General features: G+C 40.5%; 1 protein-coding gene across 17 annotated transcripts in view; it reads left to right on the top strand.

The window, feature by feature from the left end:
• Nucleotides 1-17,749, top strand: part of MCF2L (MCF.2 cell line derived transforming sequence like) — a 249,952-nt gene extending 232,203 nt beyond the window's left edge. For 7 of the 17 annotated variants that reach the window (XM_089775872.1, XM_075917179.2, XM_075917106.2 and 4 more), the window contains 12 exons: nt 110-331; nt 1,039-1,131; nt 4,517-4,595; nt 4,752-4,818; nt 6,250-6,365; nt 6,842-6,934; nt 8,120-8,194; nt 11,006-11,086; nt 12,142-12,269; nt 14,470-14,582; nt 15,252-15,355; nt 15,475-17,749. In XM_089775872.1, the coding sequence (XP_089631998.1) occupies nt 110-331; nt 1,039-1,131; nt 4,517-4,595; nt 4,752-4,818; nt 6,250-6,365; nt 6,842-6,934; nt 8,120-8,194; nt 11,006-11,086; nt 12,142-12,269; nt 14,470-14,582; nt 15,252-15,355; nt 15,475-15,569 (1,266 nt within the window). In that variant the 3' untranslated portion in view covers nt 15,570-17,749. Of the gene's footprint in view, nt 1-109; nt 332-1,038; nt 1,132-4,516; nt 4,596-4,751; nt 4,819-6,249; nt 6,366-6,841; nt 6,935-7,711; nt 7,772-8,070; nt 8,195-11,005; nt 11,087-12,141; nt 12,270-14,469; nt 14,583-15,251; nt 15,356-15,474 lie in introns of those variants that run through there. The other 10 variants (XM_075917319.2, XM_089775871.1, XM_075917740.2 and 7 more) reach the window with 8 other exon arrangements.
• Nucleotides 17,750-18,642: the final 893 nt, after the last annotated feature.

The following is an 18,642-nucleotide window of genomic DNA, read 5'->3' as shown; positions in this document are numbered from 1 at the left end:
TTTCTGGTAACAACTGTACTGCTAGAACAACATTTTTTCAGACAGAAATGTATTGTCAAGTTGATCATGTCCCTTCAAAGTGTAAACAACTTCACTGTTTTTGTTTTAGGGAAACCTGAATGAACTAGGCAAGCTTTTAATGCAAGGATCCTTCAGTGTATGGACAGATCACAAAAAGGGCCACTCAAAAGTGAAGGATTTGGCACGTTTCAAGCCAATGCAAAGGCACCTCTTCCTCCATGAGAAGGCAGTGTTATTCTGTAAGAAGAGAGAAGAAAATGGAGAGGGATATGAAAAAGCACCTTCCTACAGTTACAAGCATTCCTTAAATGTAAGATATTTAGCAATCATATTAAGAATAAGACAGTAGTAGTACTTAAGCTTTGAGCTGTTTTATTATAGTATATTGTGTTTATTCACTGAAGTCATAAAACTTTATTTGTAAACATGTTATATGCCTTAAACACCTAAAGAATTTTTTGTAGCATAGAATTTGCACATAGAAGCAAATCTGGCCAGTATTGATATAATCTCTTCTCTTTGTGCTATTTTTTCTGTCCTTCCCATCTCTCCATAGCTTCCCTTTTTAATGCCAAGATCACCTGATTTGAGATTACAAAACTATATTAGGGTAATGTAGTCCAGAATGTGATCCCCTTACCCATGTCAAATAGTTAATTGGGATTACTAGCAGAGTAAGTGACTATACATATAAGTCACCCTACATATAAGTGTGTCCAAATCTGGCCCTTAAATGAGAGATGATTTTTCGTTCTGCCCTGATTAATTTACAGAATCTCCCCTTCATTCTGGCACACTAATAAGAGCTTTACTCTCAGCTGTTAATCTTTCCCACTTCATAATGCATGGATTATACATGAACAGTGGATTGGCTTGAGTGAAAAACATCAGTTTTTCTGCTGAATAGGTTTTAAACAGTTCAGTGTATTGGAATCAAAGGTGGTGACTAATGGTCTTCTGTTACCATTATTTTCACTGATGCTTAGCATGTCAACATCTGTTTGTTGTGTTTGCCAGATGACAGCTGTTGGAATAACGGAGAACGTCAAAGGTGACTCAAAGAAATTTGAAATCTGGTATAATGCGAGGGAAGAAGTTTACATCATTCAGGTAACGGTGTTTCACTTTACTTTAACTCATAGGCCTATATTTTTGTTCTACATACAGTTTTTAATTTGAGCCATGTGCTTTCACAGAATAAATGATGAGGTGATTTCCCCATTTCCTGTATGCTTGCAGGTGTTGCTCTTACTTACATAAATTATTATTTCAGTCTTAGCAATGTCACTTGGACAAGAAGCCTAAGTAACAGACATGTGCAGCAAGTCTTGTGTAGTATTCTTCAAAATAAAAGTTGAGACTTTCTGGTTTGGAAGTGAGACAGTGATGCTTTCTGACTTCTAATAAGAGAAGTAAATGGAGCCTATATGTGTCACTGTACAATCCAGATGCACAAAAAAGTGCCTAGTGAAGTGTTTTTCATGTTTGTACATAAAGATCTGAGAGTATGTGTAAGATTAATTAAACCAGCCCACTGACTGTAATAGGAGCTGTTCAGTGGAAAGACAAGAAAAGGGGAAAATATAACACTTAATTTATCAGAGGAAGAGAGAAATTATAGAAGTAAAAAAATTAAGTACAGGTTGAACCTCTCTGGTCCGTCGTCATCTGGACCACGGATATTGCTGTATCAGAGAGCCCCAGCGGCCGGAAGCAGGGGCTATCTGGAAATCTGGCGACAAAGGAGCCAGCAACTGGAAGTCTGGCTGGGGCTGGGAGTGGAGCCAGTTGGGAGACCGGTGGCAGTTGATAGGCCAATGGCCAGGAGCCTAGACGGGATTGGGAGCAGAGCTGGGCTGGGAGCTGGGGGCTGGCAGGGAGTCTGATGGCAGAGGAGCCAGGAGCCCAGCCAGGGCTGGGAGCAGAGCTGGATCAGCAGCCCAAGGGTAGGAGCCCAGCTGAGGCCAGGAGCTGTGCCCAGTTGCGACTGGGGCCCAGCCAGGCTGGCTGCCTGACACAGGCCAGGAACAAAGCCCAGTGGCCAGGATCAGGAGTGATGTTGTCAGCTGTGAGGAAAGCCAGGACTGATGGCCAGGAGGGGTGCCCATTTGGGACACTGGCAGCCCCCTGGAAGAGCATGGAGGCCTGCAGCAGACGGGCCAGAATTGATCTCCCTGGTCCAGCAAATGGGACTGGTCAGGTCCGAAGGGTGCCTGACACGGAAGGGTCAACTTCTCGTATTCAACTCCTATAAAGCTTTTTGGGATACAACTGAGATGTTACAAGGTGTAATGGTTTTTTTACTATATTACTGTACATTGGTAAAATGAGGAGAATGGAGCCAACACACAGAGGTGACTGCAGAGGGTACTTTTAAACAGAAGAGGTGCTCTAAAAAGAATAAAAAAGAGGAAGTGGTGCCTCATTTTATAAGTTACTAATCTAAGCCGTGCAGCCCAGAAATTTTGAGATATGATTCAGATGTCATTGACCAAAAAGTGGAATGTAACTGTTTGAACTTGATCTTGCATGAATTTACAAATGTGCTTAACTTTACACACCTGAGCTACCCATTGATGTCAATGGCACTATTCAAGTATGTAAAAGTTACTGTGTGTGTTTGTAGGATACAGGCCTTTATGATGAAAAAGATAAGATTCACAACATTTCAGGAAAAATTTGCATAAATAAGTCTTGTTAATTTTCTCATTAGAGAAATCAAGTTTCTGCGACAGTGACAAAAAGTTAAAAATTACATAGAACAGTTAGATGTCTGCAAGTCACCAGGGCTTGGTGAAATGCGTCCTAGAATAGTCAAGGAACTGATAGAGGAGTTATCTGAGACTTTAGCTATCATCTTTGCAAAATTATGGAAGTCGGGAGAGATTCCAGAAGACTGGAAAAGGGCAAATATAGTGCCCATCTATAAAAAGGGAAATACAGTAAGAACAATGCAGGAAACTACAGGCCAGTCAGTTTAACTTATGTGCCAGGGAAGATAATGGAGTAGGTAATTAAGGAATTCATCTGCAAACATCTGGAAGATAATAAGGTGATAGGTAACAGCAAATGTGGATTTGTAAAGAACAAATCATGTCAAACCAATCTGATAGCTTTCTTTGATAAGATAACAAGTCTTGTGGATAAGGGAGAAGTGGTGGACATGGTATGCCTAGATTTTAGTAAAGCATTTGATATGGTCTCACATGACCTTCATATCAACAAACTAGGGAAATACAACCTAGATGGGGCTACTATAAGGTACATGCATAACTGGCTGGATAATCGTTCTCAGAGAGTAGTTATTAATGGTTCACAATCATGCTGGAAGGGCATAACAAATGGGGTTTCACAGGGATCTGTTTTGGGACTGGTTCTGTTCAATATCTTCATCAACAATTTAGTTGATGGCATAGAGAGTACTCTTATTAAGTTTGCAGATGATACCAAGCTGGGAGGGATTGTGACTGATTTGGAGGATAGGGTCAAATTGAAAATAATCTGGACAGACTGGAGAAATGCTCTGAGGTAAATAGCATGAAGTTTTTAATAAGGACAAATGCAAAAGTACTCCACTTAGAAAGGAACAATCCATTTCACACATACAGAATGGGAAGTGACTGTCTAGGAAGGAGTACTGCAGAAAGGCATCTAGGGGTCATAGTGAACCACAGGCTAAATGAGTCAGCAATATGAGGCTGTTGAAATAAAAGCAAACATGGTTCTGGGATGCATTAACAGGAGTGTTGTGAGCAAGAAACGAGAAGTCATTCTTCCACTCTACTCTGCACTGATTAAGCCTCAATTGGAGTAGTGTGTCCAGTTCTGGGCACCACATTTCAAGAAAGATGTGGAGAAATTTGAGAAGGTCCAGAGAATAGCAACAAAATATGATTAAAGGTCTAGAAAACATGAAGTATGAGAGAAGTTTGAAAAAAAATGGGCTTGTTTAGTTTGGAAAAGAGAAGGCTGAAGGGGACATGATAGTGGTTTTCAAGTATCTAAAAGGGTGTCAGAAGGAAGAGGGAGAAAAATTGGCCTCTGAGGATAGGATAAGAAACAATGGGCTTAAATTGCAGCAAAGGAGGTTTATACTAGATATTAGGAAAAACTTCCTAACTGTCAGGGTGGATAAACAGTTGCATAAATTGCTATGAGGGTTGTGGAATATCCATCACTGGAGATACTTAAGAGCAGGTTAGCCAAACATCGCTCAGGGATGATCCAGAAGGTGCTTGGTCCTACTGTGAGGGCAGTGGACTGAACTTGATGATATCTTGAGGCCACTTCCAGTTCTAGTGTTCTATGATTGTCTGAAAAGCATCATTTCTCCCAGCCTCCCAGATGAGGTAAAAACTTAAAACAACTCACCTATACTCAAGACTGAGAGATAGTTCTGTTTATTATTAGGGCTCTTCCTATCAGTGTTTTTGCAATCATTGTTTAGTGTAACTAGCTTTCAGTACTTGATTACTTGTTTCTTTTTTTGTGATAGGCACCAACCCCTGAAATTAAAGCTACCTGGGTAAATGAAATTAGAAAAGTGTTAACTAGCCAACTGCAGGCATGCCGAGGTAAAACATTCTCTTTATCTCTTTCCTTCTCCCTTCTGCCCAGTGGAGTTTTATACTGGAAACCCCATTCTATACACCTGGGTTGCAAGAAAATTCTGAAAACAAAGGCTCTGAATAGAGAGAAGTAATTTTGATAGATATTTTTCTTTCTTGCAGAAGCTAGTCAGCACAAAACACTAGAACAGACGCACAGTTTACCTTTACCTGCATCAACTTGTACAAGGTAAGTAAATATGTTGTCAAGTAAAGTTAGTGGGGTTAAACATAGCAGATTGCTACAAAATACATTAGACTTACCAAGGAGGCTTGTCTAGGTTCATCTACACAGCAGGGCTTAACTCGAAACAAGCTATGCAAATTGAGCTACATCAATTGTGTAGCTTACTTCAAATTCGGGAGCATCTGCACAGCACTTATTTGGAAATAGAGCACTCTTCCTCCAACTTCCCTTACTCCTTGTACAACGAGGGTTACAGGAGTTGGAGTAAGAAGTCCTCCAGCTTGACAGTATTTCGACATTATTTTGAAATAACTGCCTGCTGTGTAGATGTAAACTGTTATTTTGAAATAACGCTAGTTATTTGGAGATAATGTTGCTGTGTAGACATACCCTCTGTTGTTCTTTTGTCCACTTGCCTCCTACTATACTTTTTACTTCCGCTGCTTTTCTGCCACTTTAGAATTATAGACCTGAGGTTTAAATAGATTTTGAACTGTTACATTGTTTTACATAAAGAGTTTATAGCAGTGGCATGAACTAGAAAATAGCACAGTCTAGTTGCCTGTTTACGGAATATAGCATTATATTTGAGCATTTCTGTCGGTCTGTCTGTCTGTTCAAGAACTCCTCCTAAATGGTAAGAACTAGGACCACCAAATTGGGTATGCAGCTTCCTCTTATCATAACTTAAAGCAAGGCCAGGGTTTGGTTGTGGCAGGAAAATGGGATGAGCCTGGAATGGGATTGCTTCTCATAAAACCAGACAGAAAAGAGACAGAATCACCAAATTAATTACAATCCCAAAATTAACCTAACTGTGTGAAAGTTGAAAGAGGGCTCGGGGCAGGCAGGGCTCAGGGGCGGGCGTGCAGAGTGCCACCTCTGCCTGTCAGTCGCAGCACAGAGCTACCAGAGCGGCTTGGTTCTGGGCTATGGCGGGGGGGGGGGGGCTGTGCCTTGCCCCAGCTGTGGCAGCTTTTTGCTAGGGCCATGGGAAGGGGGTATCTCACCCCCCTCCATGGCAGTTCTGTGGTAGAGCCGGCACCCTCCCACCCACCCCACCCCAGCCACATCTGCCCAGAGGAGCAGGTGTCTGCTCCACCCAGCCATGGCACCAACCCGGAGATGCCAGGAGACAGTTGGTCCTTCCATGGCCTCCACACCCTAGCCAAGCAACATGCACCCTTCCACTGGCTGTGCCCAATGCAGCTATAGCAGCAATCATAACACACATGGCTGCAATCTTGGGTGCCAGTCCCCATCCTAGCTTTCCAGGAAATGGAGGCCAGGGTGTATGCAGTACTCTTCAGTACCTATGTCTGTAGCAAGGAGCAACACCAGCCTTGTGGTTATAGCAGGGACAGATATCTGCCATCCCTGTTCAGACTTAGAATTTCAGGAGGTTTATAATCTGAATTTTTTTCTGACAAACAGTCCTTCAAGGAATCAGGGAAGAAACTTAAAAAAACTAGAAGAGAGAAAAACTGATCCCACAAGCCCAGAAGGTTGTCTCACCTCAGTAACACCAAAGTACCCTGAGAGAGGCAAAGGTGAGTCTCAGTTATCAGTTCAATTATCCATGGGCATAGAGTACCTTACTGAGGGGAAATGGAGTCTCCAGTGTAAAGTGAGAGCTAGGAAAATGCTCTTAGGTTTTTATGTTACAGGGACAACATTGTTGATGATCCTACAGATTTGATGGTTTCTCAGATCTCTCTTTTACTGGACAAATGTCTTGACACTACCTCAGAATTCTTAAAACCTTGATGGGTGTGTTTAGAAGAGCCCTTTATTCCTCTGTGCCTGGGTTCCCATTACTGAGCTCAGCCACTAGACCACTTCTAAACATAAATCCTGTACGGAGGTGATAAATTCTTGCTTGGATTCTTCTACAATGCATGAACTTACTGATTTTTATTTCTCCCTCAAAATGCTAGTTCTCTGGAATACTGCTGGATGATTTTTGCCTTGACCTTTTCATGTGTCTTTCCCCTTTCTCTCTTTTCATCTCTCTCCTCATTTGTAGATAATTCAATAATTAGTTCTACCTCAGAATGCTCTGCACTGTCAAAAAAGCGCTTTACACTTCAGGGCTTTACTAACCTCAAAAGTCAAAAAGGTAAATTTTTAACAAACTAGATTCTGTTTTCCAGTCAAGGCTGTAGTTGGTGTATCACGTGCAGGTGTTTGTGTGAATATATACACTCATTAGAGAGATATTGCTTAGCTCCTCTCCTAAGGTTAAGTTGTTTTTTGGCTATCATAGAACCTGGCAAAGGGCCCGGAGGTAGAAAGTCCACTGAGAGAAATGGACAGGAGCAAGTGCCTATAATTTCCATTGCACTGGTATGGGGTATTTTAGAACATAGTGCTAGCCAAGATGGAGGAAGGCTGAATCCAGGTCCTGTACACACAAGTTCCTTTTGTGGAGTCTCCAGAAGAAGCTTAAGCTGCTTACCTCCAATGGGAACACGGTAGGAGGGTGGCAGTGGAAACCTCAGGTGCCTACCCTCAAAGTGAATGAGCTCTGGATTATTATTTGTATTAAAACCAGTAGAGAACCAATATTTTATTAGAAGTATTTTCTCATTAACTTCTTATTCATCAAATTTTCAGTATTTAATGCAAGACTGTGCAAGGGATGCTGCTATATTTGAGGTTATAGGGAAATAAGAATTCGGGTTTTTTTCAAGAAGTCTTCCGCTTTGCTCTGCTTAATAGTCTGCACTAATACAACACTTAGCACAACACATGATTTTCAAATACACTCTTCACATGTCTTTTTCGACACTGATTACCTTTGAGTTCTATCTGGAGAGACTGTATCAGCATAGTGTGTCTAAATACTCAAAGCACATATGAGGTAAGCACTAATACTCCATGCTTGCCTTGACAGAAACTCCATCTCATACTGGTAAAAACCTGACATTGCCAATGATCCTTCTGACAGGACCAGGTATTGCTGTAGAATTAGTTTTGCCAGAATAAAATGATTGTTTTTTTATAATATTTGTACCTAAAATGCAGATTTACAGTTGATTTATAGTTATTTTAGGAAAAAATCATACATTTCTATACATAATTGCGAAAATGCCCTTGCCAGTTTAGCCCAGTTTAGTGCCCAAAATTAATTTATTTTATTATACTCAGTCAGTGGCAACTAAACTAAATTAGACTAATCAAAAACCATTTATTACATTCCAGTATAAACTCAAAGGTATTTAGCATGCAATCTACCTATTCTCTTTTTTCCAGTTCTTCAATATCTCTCTTCTGTGTTTTTTGCCTATTCATCCTACTGCAGCTTCTCCCACCAGCCCTGACAAAAAAGCTAAACGACATGAAGTAAAGAGTGATCCAACTCCTTTTGGTTTAAGAGGTAGAGTGATATTGCCTTTTGTACTCCACAATAAGCCATAGATTGCTAATGTTGTAATGTTCATGTCAAATGAGTGTGGGTGCCCAAATGTATTGTCTTTTCAGTTTTCCCAGCTGTTTTGAGTGTTGGTTTTGATGGAACAACTTCTAAAGTTCCCTGCTCATCAAAAAAAGGAGCATAATTGGAGAAGAATAGTTATTCTGCCAAGGAAATAACCTACTTTGTGTGTTTAATATGTGTCTAATAGTCTGGCTATACTACACAGGGGAGGTAGTTGGCCATACCAGACCCCTGCAGAATCAGAACCCTTGTTACCTAGTCACAATGCGTATTGCATATAAGAGGTAATTCCATAAAGCTCTATTAGACATACCATATTCCGCTAACAGTGGGGCTCAGGACCATTATTCCAAGGTGGAATTCCTGTCAGCTTGTTTAATTTTGGTTATAAGTATTAGATATTTACATGTCAGTTAATTTACTGCATATGCTTCCATTTTAAAATTAATCCTCATTGCTGCTAGTGAACCACTTTCAGTGCACTGTTGAGAAATCCTATTAGTCCTCACTGCACTTAGCAAATGGCTATGACAGAGCTTTTCAATTTAGACAGTGATGTCTTCTTCGAATAATGAGGATCCTTTCAGGAAGAAGGTTGACCTCGTGCAAATCACTGGGGGTGGACTGATTAGGTTGTATGGCAGGATGGTCACAGCCCTCCTCTCCTATGACACTGGTGCCAAACCTAGGGTTGCCAGATAGTTTAACAAAAAATACTGAACATCGCCCCCCCCCCCCCCCCAAAAAAAAGGGAAAAAATTCTGTCGGGGGTGAGGGGGGAGAGACCAAAATTGTTAAGAAAAAAAAACCCAGAACAGAATTGTGGAGCAAAATAAATAAATAAATAACCTTTTTTTTTTAAGGAGGCTGCCCCTTTAAGACAGCCGCCATCTTGGGCACCATTTTTAAAACCCTGCAGCTCCACCTGGTAAGCACAGGAAAGCCAGGGGCTGGGGTGGAGCTGGCAGGGGCCGTTTGGGGGGGGGCGCAGGAGCAGCTTCGCAAGCTGCACTTTTGGGGGGCAAGAGCCAGGGTTAGCCACGGCTGGTGTTGAGGGAGGCATCACGTGGCCAGTTCCCGGGTCTCTGCTGGTCATGTGGGCAGGAGCAGTGTGTGCTTCACTCCCACCCAAGCCCGGCGCCCCCTAGCATGGTGCCCGGCAAGTACCCCCTTTTCCCCCCCCTTCACTATGACTCTGCCACGTTCCTCACTCCCCCGTCCCCGCCAGATGCGGCAGGGGAAAATTGTCCCTGCCGGGCTTCTGTCCGAAGGAAACAGGAAATACCAGACTTTTCACATCCAGAGGCTCCCAGCTGGGAGGCGGGGCCGCGATTGGTGCTGGGAGCCTCTGGTTGTGCACAGAAGCCAGGCGGGGGCAGTGGCTGGGAGTCCCTGCTACTGTCCCCGCACAGCTTTTGCGCGTGACCACAGGGCTCCCAGTGCCAATTGCGGCCCCGCCTCCCAGTCGTTCCGCCACCCCTGCCAGGCTTCCATCCGGCGCCCAGCTGGAAATTCAGAAAATACCATATATTGCACATGTCCGGTATTTTCTGAATTTTTCTGCCTGACAGAGGGTGCAAATACCAGACTGTCCGGTAAAAAAACGGATACCTGGCAACCCTAGGTAAACCCTTTCTGAATACTCTCAGGCAATATTCCTCCTACATACAGAACACTTTCTTCTTCCAAACCCCACTTTCCAAGGTTACTTAATCCTTTGTCTTTTACCATGATGGTGTTGTAGGATTTTGGGGATGGTATTATCCAAAAGCACTAACTTTGCTTTTGCTGCAAAGTGTTCCAGACACTCTAAGGGTGTCTGCAGCCTCTGCATATCTGGACTCTGAAGGCTGTGACATCAGAGCTCTGAAGGAAACCAGCCAAACCTGCTAGACCTCCTAACTAGTATGAAAGGTCTGGGCTTTGAGAATATTACAAGGAAGAAAAGTTTTGCTCAGGAGTCTTTGCAAAGAGATGGGAACTTTCTCTAAAGGAGGTTGCATTAGAAGATGCAGGAAAAGGTAAAGACAATCCTGTGGGAGTCTTTTTGCTTCCTTTCTACATTTTCTGAGGTAGAAAAATTTTATTTGGAAAAAAGGGTATTTTTTTCTACTCCCCCCCCCCCCCCCCCCCCCCCCCCCCAGCAATGTGGTGTTTTGTCAGTGTTGGGAAAGTCCTGGCAGAAAGTAATAGGAAATCATTCTTGGAAATTCTGTGGGATATTTTGTTTTTCCCTAATATGGATGTAGAATCACTTTCATCTGGTTTTTTATTTTATTTTATTTTTAAATTTAATATTCCCCCTCATGAATGGTATCATTAATGTTAGCTGAATTCCCAGTGTCTAGCAGTCCATACTGATATTTGGGGCCCAGTAGCACTAGGCACTATATACATACATAAGAGGTAGTCCATTCACCAAAGAATTTACCATCTAGAACAGACAAGATAAGGAGTGGGAGAAGAAGAATGGAACCCACAAGTAAAGTAATAATTGGCAAACCCCAAGTTTAGATTCCTTTTCTTGTTTGTTTCATTTGTTCCGTTTTTGAAAATGCTGTGGCAAAATTGAGGACCAGCGACAGACAGCACCTATTTTCCTCTGTTATATTGGGGTGTTTTTTTTTTATTTAAAAATAATGAAAAGGGTTCTGCTTTGCATTTTACAAGCTCAGTAATAAAGGTAACTTTTAATCTAAAATGAAATTTGAATGGAATGAAGCAGGAATTTATTACTCAGTTCTTTCACAGATACATGTTCAGTATTTACATTGGAAAGGGCCAAATGGGTCAGTACTTCTAATCTTGTATCAGCAACCCAGCGCAGACAAGGTAGAGTATCAGTCCTAGACCATGTGAATCCATTTGTGTGTGTGCTGTGGATTAGAGGTTATTTTGGCTTTATTCTGCTAGTACTAGAACATTTTTTTTATCCTGTATTGTCTGGACACGAGGTACAGGAAATAGAAGCTGCCTCTCAGATTCTGTGGCAAGCTAAAATGGTGGGCCTCCTCTCCCCCTCCCCCCCTGCAGTGTAAGTGATCATCATCATATTTTCATATTTAGATTTGGTTTAGGAAATGTTCCTCCGGTCATTCTTTTCACTGGCTATTAATGATGTAACTGTGTCCTGAACAGGAATTTATCATAAAAATTAATTGTGAAATGTTTATCATTATTTTCTTTAATGATTAGGAATCACTTGATATGTTAGTGGTTACTTTGTTTTTTAAGCACCTGCTGACATTAGTGAAAAGCATGCTTAGTTTGATTTGATTTGGAATGGCATGTTGTGCACCTTGGAGTGATTCTGCATCGTCAATAAGTGAAATGGTTTAGCCTGCAAATACTCATCCTAAGAAAAATAGTAACACCTCACAGTGTGATAAATAAATCTTTGTTCCTGTGGTGGTTATTGCAGCCTGATCTGATGTGGTACTGAAGTTAGTGACTTGAATGGGAACTACAGGTGCTCAGCAGTATTGTCCATTGCCATCATCTCATTATGCAGTTAAGCTTCTTTGATGTCCTACCTACCTACCAGCCCTCAGCAGTGCACAGATTGGAAATAATTTGTTTCCAGTGCCTCCCAAGAAAAACATCCCTACACTTATTGTCTTTTTAAAAACATTAAACCCTAAATTCTCTACTGCCTTAAAATAGCACAACATTTACTCCATTGTGCCAGCTTATGTCAGTGGTGAATTTGACCCTGTGGATGTAAATATTTTCTCACCTAACATTTTCTTCCTATTTCTAATTAATATGTAATGTAACCAACTATTACAGATTGTGTGTGCTGTCCTGGCCTCTGAATCAGTGGGAGTTTCTCTTGTTTCTGAGCTGCTTTAGCAAAATTAATAACAATTAGCTATTTGTTTGTCAAGGCTGGTCAAGAACTTCTCATTCTCTTGATGCCTCTGAAGAAAATGATGGTTGGTCTAGTGCTGAGGACCCACTTAATTCATCAGATGCAGAGGAAGAAGAAGGAGGAATGGGAGAAGAGATAAAGCTGGTAACCAGAAATATTTTCCTACCCATTTAGTGAAATGAATATTGCTAATTAATATAATAAAAGTATCTAGTACATGGGAATTTTGTTTGAGCTTGCAGGAAAAAAATACAACCCCAGGCTTGATGTCCTTAATCCAGCAAAATTCACAGTGATACCAATTTAAGGTTGTGTTTGCATAAATACCTTGTGAAGATTTTTTTGTCATTTGGACTCATATTTATTGTTTATATTCCATACAATAGAATTATGAAAACCAACACAGGTGTCTATTGTTTACTGCCTCTGTAATGAAAAATAGTGAGTTAGAAAGTGATATTATCCAGTGAAATCACATATATAAATGTATTTGGAACCTATACATTTTTAGGTTTGGGTTGGGATTTTTTTTTGCTTGTTTGTTTTTGTTGTTGTTGTTGTTCATTGATATAATAGAGAGATGTACCAATGCTTCAGAGGGGTAGCCGAGTTAGACTGTAACAGGAAAAACTTTAAAAACAACAAATAGTCTTTGCAGCACCACCTTAGAGACTAACAAAATATGTAGATGGTACCATGAGCTTTCATGGGCACAACCTGTTTCTTCAGATGAATGGTGTTAGTAAAGGTCCAGTTTCTAAATTAAATAGAGGATTGAGGATGGGGGGAGGGAGGAGAAAGAAAAAGAAAGGGAAAAGAAACAGTCAATTAGAATGTCCATGCTACATAAAGCTGAGAAGATACTAACTGTTCTCATAGACTTTAAGGTCAGAAGGGACCATTATGATCATCTAGTCTGACCCCCTGCACAATGCAGGCCACAGAATCTCACCCACCCACTACTCACCTATATCTCAGATATTGAAGTCTTCAAATGATGGTTTAAAGACCCCAAGATACAGAGAATCCTCCCACAAGTGACCCATGCCCCATGCTACAGAGGAAGGCGAAAAACCTCCAGGGCCTCCGCCAATCTACCCTGGAGGAAAATTCCTTCCCGACCCCAAATATGGTGATCAGTTGAACCCTGAGCATGTGGGCAAGACTCACTAACCAGATACCCAGAAAAAAGTTCTCTATAGTAACTCCTATCTTCCCACCATTGGCCTATTTACCACTGATAGTGAAAGGTCAATTAATTGCAAGATCAAGTTATCTCATCAAACCATCCCCTTCATAAACCCATCCAGCTTAATCATGAAGCCAGATAGGTCTTTTGCCCCCACTACTTCCCTTGGAAGGCTGTTCCAGAACTTCACTCCTCTGATGGTTAGAAACCTTCACCTAATTTCGAGTCTAAACTTCCTACTAGCCAGCTTATATCCATTTGTTCTTGTGTCCACATTGGTATTGAGCTTAAATAATTCCTCTCCCTTCCTGGCGTTTATCCCTCTAATATATTTAAAGAGAGCAATCATATCTCCCCTCAGCCTTCTTTTGGTTAAGGTAAACAAGCCAAGTTCCTTGAGTCTCCTTTCATAAGACAGGTTTTCCATTCGAATCATCCTCGTGGCCCTTCTTTGTACCTGTTCCTGTTTGAACATGGGAGACCAGAACTGCACACAGTATTCCAAATGAGGACTCACCAATGCCTTATATAACGGCACTAACACCTCCTTATGTCTACTGTAAATACCTCGCCTAATGCATCCCTAAACTGTATTAGCCTTTTTCACGACCATGTCACATTGGCGGCTCATAGTCAGCCTGTGATCAACCAGAACTCCGAGGTCCTTCTCCTCTTCTGTTACTTCCAACTGATGTGTCCCCAGCTTATAACTAAAATTCTTGTTATTAATCCCTAAATGCATAACCTTACACTTACACATCTCACTATTAAATTTCATCCTATTACTATTACTCCAATTTACAAGATCATCCAGATCTTCCTGTATGATATCCCGATCCTTTTCTGAATTGGCAATACCTCCCAACTTTGTGTCATCCGCAAACTTTATTAGCACACTCCTAGTGCCGAGGTCAGTAATAAAAAGATTACTCATTGTTCAGTTTTTTATGTCATTAATATCTACCAATGTTTCTCAGAAAGTCATTCAGAATGTTTGTGATAATAAATATACTGACTTCACATATTGGTGTAATGGTTAGGTTTATTCACTTTGGCTTCATTGTTGTTTTAAAAAATTCCAATAGCTACTTAATTTTTGTCAGTATCTATTATTTTTAATGTAAAGCTTCATTTGTTTTTTTTCTGTGCCTTTAGACTCCTGGTAAATACACTGTTGTGACTGATTATGACAAACGAGGGTCTGAAGATCTTGCAGTAAAAAGTGGAGACCTCGTTCAGCTGATCCGTGAAGGGGAGGACAGACTTTGGTATGGAAAAATTGTGTGTGGCTACTTTAAAATGCACACTGGTAGCTCATCAATTCCGATATTATACACTCTGTGCTGATTAGACCTCAGTTGGAATATTGTGCCAAGTTCTGGGTACCACATCTCAAGAAAGATGTTGAAAAATTGAAGACGGTCCAGAGAGAAGAGCAACAAAAATTATAAAAGACCTAGAAAACATGAGCTGTGATGGAAGACTGAAAGAATTGGGCTTGTTCAGTTTAGAAAAGAGAAGATTAAGATGGAACATGATAATGGTTTTCAATTATCTAAAAAGGTGTTATAAGGAGGAGGGAGAAAAATTGTTCTCCTTGGCCTCTGAGGATAGGACAAGAAGCAATGGGCTTACATTGCAGCAAGGGAGGTTTAGGTTGGACATTAGGAAAAACTTCCTGACTGTTAGGGTGGGTAAACACTAGAATAAGTTGCCTAGAGATATTGTGGAATCTCCATCACAGAGCAGGTTAGACAGACATCTGTCAGGGATGGTCTAGACGGTGCTTGGTCCTGCTATGAGGGCAGGAGACTGGATTTGATGATCTCTCAAGGTCCCTTCCAGTTCTATGATTATCTGAACAATCTCTGTGTGTGTAAAAAGAGCATACTTAAAAAATCAAATGAAACAGTTTGACAGTAACATTATTTTCTTAGGTATGTGAAGAATCTGAGCACTGGGAAAGAAGGTTTGGTACCAGCCAACAATTTATTGATGCTCATTGGCAACTCAAAATCAGCTCAGTCTTTAAGCAGCTCTGGTAAGAGATTAACTGTACATGTGGCAATTGTCAGTTTTGCTAAAGATTTCTTTAGTAAGCATTTTGAACAAACACATGACATAACGTGTATCTTGTGATTGTTTTCCCTCCTCCTCCAGAATCAGGCACTGGCTGCAGTACTTTGAGTTCATCATCAAGTTACAGTGAAAGTGGCAATGCTGGCAGCACCAGCTTCTCAGATATGAAGGGCTAACATTAAAATTTCTCTCCTGGGAACTTTCACCATCTTGTGCAGACTTCCCAATGACTGGACTGAAATGGAGATCCAGCGTGTATGTGTTGCCTGTCTCATGTTTTAAATAGTGATTTATGGAGCCATCTCTGGGAAGAGCTCAATGAAAAAGTAGGTGAAGTCTGATACTGTACAGAAAAGTAAATTATCTAAAATGGGATCTTCTAGCAGCTTCTGATTTGACATGTGTCTCAACGTACATTTTCCCATGGATATTGCAATCAAGTCTATAGACACCTCATTTTACCACAACCAGAAGAAGAACTGGATTTAACAGGAATGTGTTCCTCTGTGATAAATTCTATAGTAGCATAATAAAATAAAAAATAATTGCATAATAAGGATACAAATACAGAAATAAGGATAAGAAATCTCAGTTTAAAGTTCATTCTCCCAAAAATCTTCTTCTAAGGATACTTCTGGGTTAATGCAGTGCATGGAGTCTCTTCTACAATATCTGGGAATTTAATGAAGGTCCAGCCATTCTCCTTTCTTGAATTTTTAGCACTGTGCTTTCCGCAGTAAAATTCATCTTCACAGACTGTACTGCAAAAGAAATGAACAATTCCTGGACCGCAACAGCATCAAAAGAAGAGACTATTTTATCTTTTCCAGCATTTTTACAGTGTCCCCAATGGCCATTTTTGAGGTATTTTGGCCTCTAAACCAAGTTCTTTACCAAGAATCACTGTGTTTACATAACATTGGCGATTTAATAGCATCTTTGATACAAAATTATTTTTCGTTACAAGGATACACATTGAAACAAAAAATGTTTGTATTACTTAAGTGATTTCTTAGCGGTTTCCAGTTAGAAGATGGTTACAGGAAAATGAAACTATTAAAGCTGCACTATATAGCTGAAGAGCTTTCCTAATGCTGATGATTTATGTAAGGGTTAGAAACCTGAGCCTTTTAGCTAAGGATGTATGTTTGTAGATTTACTGAAAAGGATGGAAACATTTAAATAATTGTGTATTTTTTCTATGAAAGTGGAGGGTGGGGAAATATACTTTATTTAAAAAAAATCTGAACTACATTGTGGACAAATATTTTAATTGTTTTTTTTTAAAGGGAGGAAAATCATAACATGCAGTTTTTCAGGGTATAATGTAAATGCTGTAAAAATTCACCTCATCAGATTTTCTTTGCAATTCAGCCTTACAAATGCACACAGGGTATCCGCTTGTGTGTGTACTGTATTGAAAATTCCTTCAATTCATTCCTTGCTACATTCAGATATATGTATTTTTTCTTATACTGAAACAAAATTTTTCCTGGTCTCTATAACTATTACTTAAAATAATCTGGAATGTTGAGGGCTTGATTTTTTTCAGAAGCACTGAGTGCAGTGAGCTTCTGTTGTGTTCAATGGGAGCTCTGGTGCTCAGCACCTAGAAGTCTAACTTAATATAAGAATTTCATACTCAATCATGGAAACAGCTAAAAGAGAAATGTCTCAGATGAACTATCTTACTTTTTCTACTTTCCAGAAATGATTCCTAACCCAATTACAATCAATATGCAGCTGGCTATGGTCCATGCATAAATGTGTGTATAAATATATGTATGTATGTGTTTCTGTGTGTGTGTGTGTGTACATATATATATTAATGTAAAGGATGTATTTATAGTCTTCATGCTGCTGAAAATGTGTCACTTTACAATTCATAACTACTTAGGTTTCTTGCAATACTGCAGTATGAAGGCTGATCAGGGTTTTTACTTTATACATTTCCAAAAAAGAATTCCTCTATTCCTTCCTTCCTTAAATTATCCTGTACAAAACTGTGCTGGCCAGGACTGTTTAGCCTGATCTGTGATAATGAAATAGCAATGTGCAGCGATATGGGTTTGTCTTCTTGTAAGTTATTTTGTAAATGATCTGTAACATAATTTACTTAAATATATTGCTCCCAAACAGTCCTAGAATGAGACTGTGTTCTTTCAGCTGTCTCTGCAGCATTCTTTCCATTATTTTTGTGATCATATACACATCATTGCACTTTAATACAGCACATTTCACCATTTCCTTTTCTACTGCTGTTGTAAATTGTAAGTATAAAGTCAGAGGTCTTTATTGGATGTATGAAAGTTTGATGAATAAATTTCAGCATTCCTTGTTGGATGTCCTCAAAATGGAGGTGCTGTTTGCTTTATTGTCTCAAGGTGCTTGAAACACTATTGTGCTATGTGTCCAGCAAGAACATAAATGCGTCAGTAGAACCCCACAGGGCTGTAATGACGGACTCCGAAAGCCAGGTTAAACTTTGTGTGTCCAAATGTTTTGCTCCTGTCTTTTAATCCACCTCTCAAAATTCCATTCCTACCTGCCCCTTGGTTTTTTATTCCAACCCTCTGTTGCTTCCACAGGGCTCAGGAGATGGGACCACCACCCTGCTGATTGGATAAGGTGCTGCCAGATTGACTTTGACAATAGCCAGATTTCTTGACTGCTTGTTCTAAAAGTTTGGACTTCGGTTTGGTTTAATTCTGGGGAATTTGAGGAGGGTCTTTTGCAGATTTGTTGTCCTCTGCTGGACACTCCCTAGATGGCTGTGAGGGGATCCAAATGCTGACTCCCACGTGCTCTTAACTTTGGTGGGGCCTGGCAGAGTTTAGATACTGTCCCTGGATTTAGATGTACAGGTACACACTCCAGGTGCAGCCCTGGTGTTTGCTTTCATAGCAGGGGGCACCCTGAAGCCCCATTGCCTAATTCCTAGAATTAGTGTCCTCTTCCTGTACTTAGCCTCCTGAGCATCGTGTGCGTATTCCCCTGAATGTGAGTTTCTAATTTACCGTTTACCTCTTCAGGGACATATAATAGTGAAAATCTACAGACTGACTTTGCACAGGTTTGTAAAACACCATCATTCTTTACTTAGTACAGTAGCATGGGAAATGCATGGAGCCATACAAAATAACAAATATATCTACAAGCATTTCCTTGGCACGAGTTCCTCACCATTCTGGAGCATTCTTTGGACTTGGGCAGAGACCTCACTCTTCTCCGCATGGGCAGAGCCAGAGT

This window comes from Pelodiscus sinensis, chromosome 1, assembly GCF_052426305.1.
Source record: "Pelodiscus sinensis isolate ZL-2025 chromosome 1, ASM5242630v1, whole genome shotgun sequence".
In the NCBI taxonomy this organism is placed as follows: Eukaryota; Metazoa; Chordata; order Testudines; family Trionychidae; genus Pelodiscus; species Pelodiscus sinensis.
The sequence above is the reverse complement of the archived record's forward strand: the minus strand, read 5'-3'. Positions and strand labels throughout refer to the sequence as shown.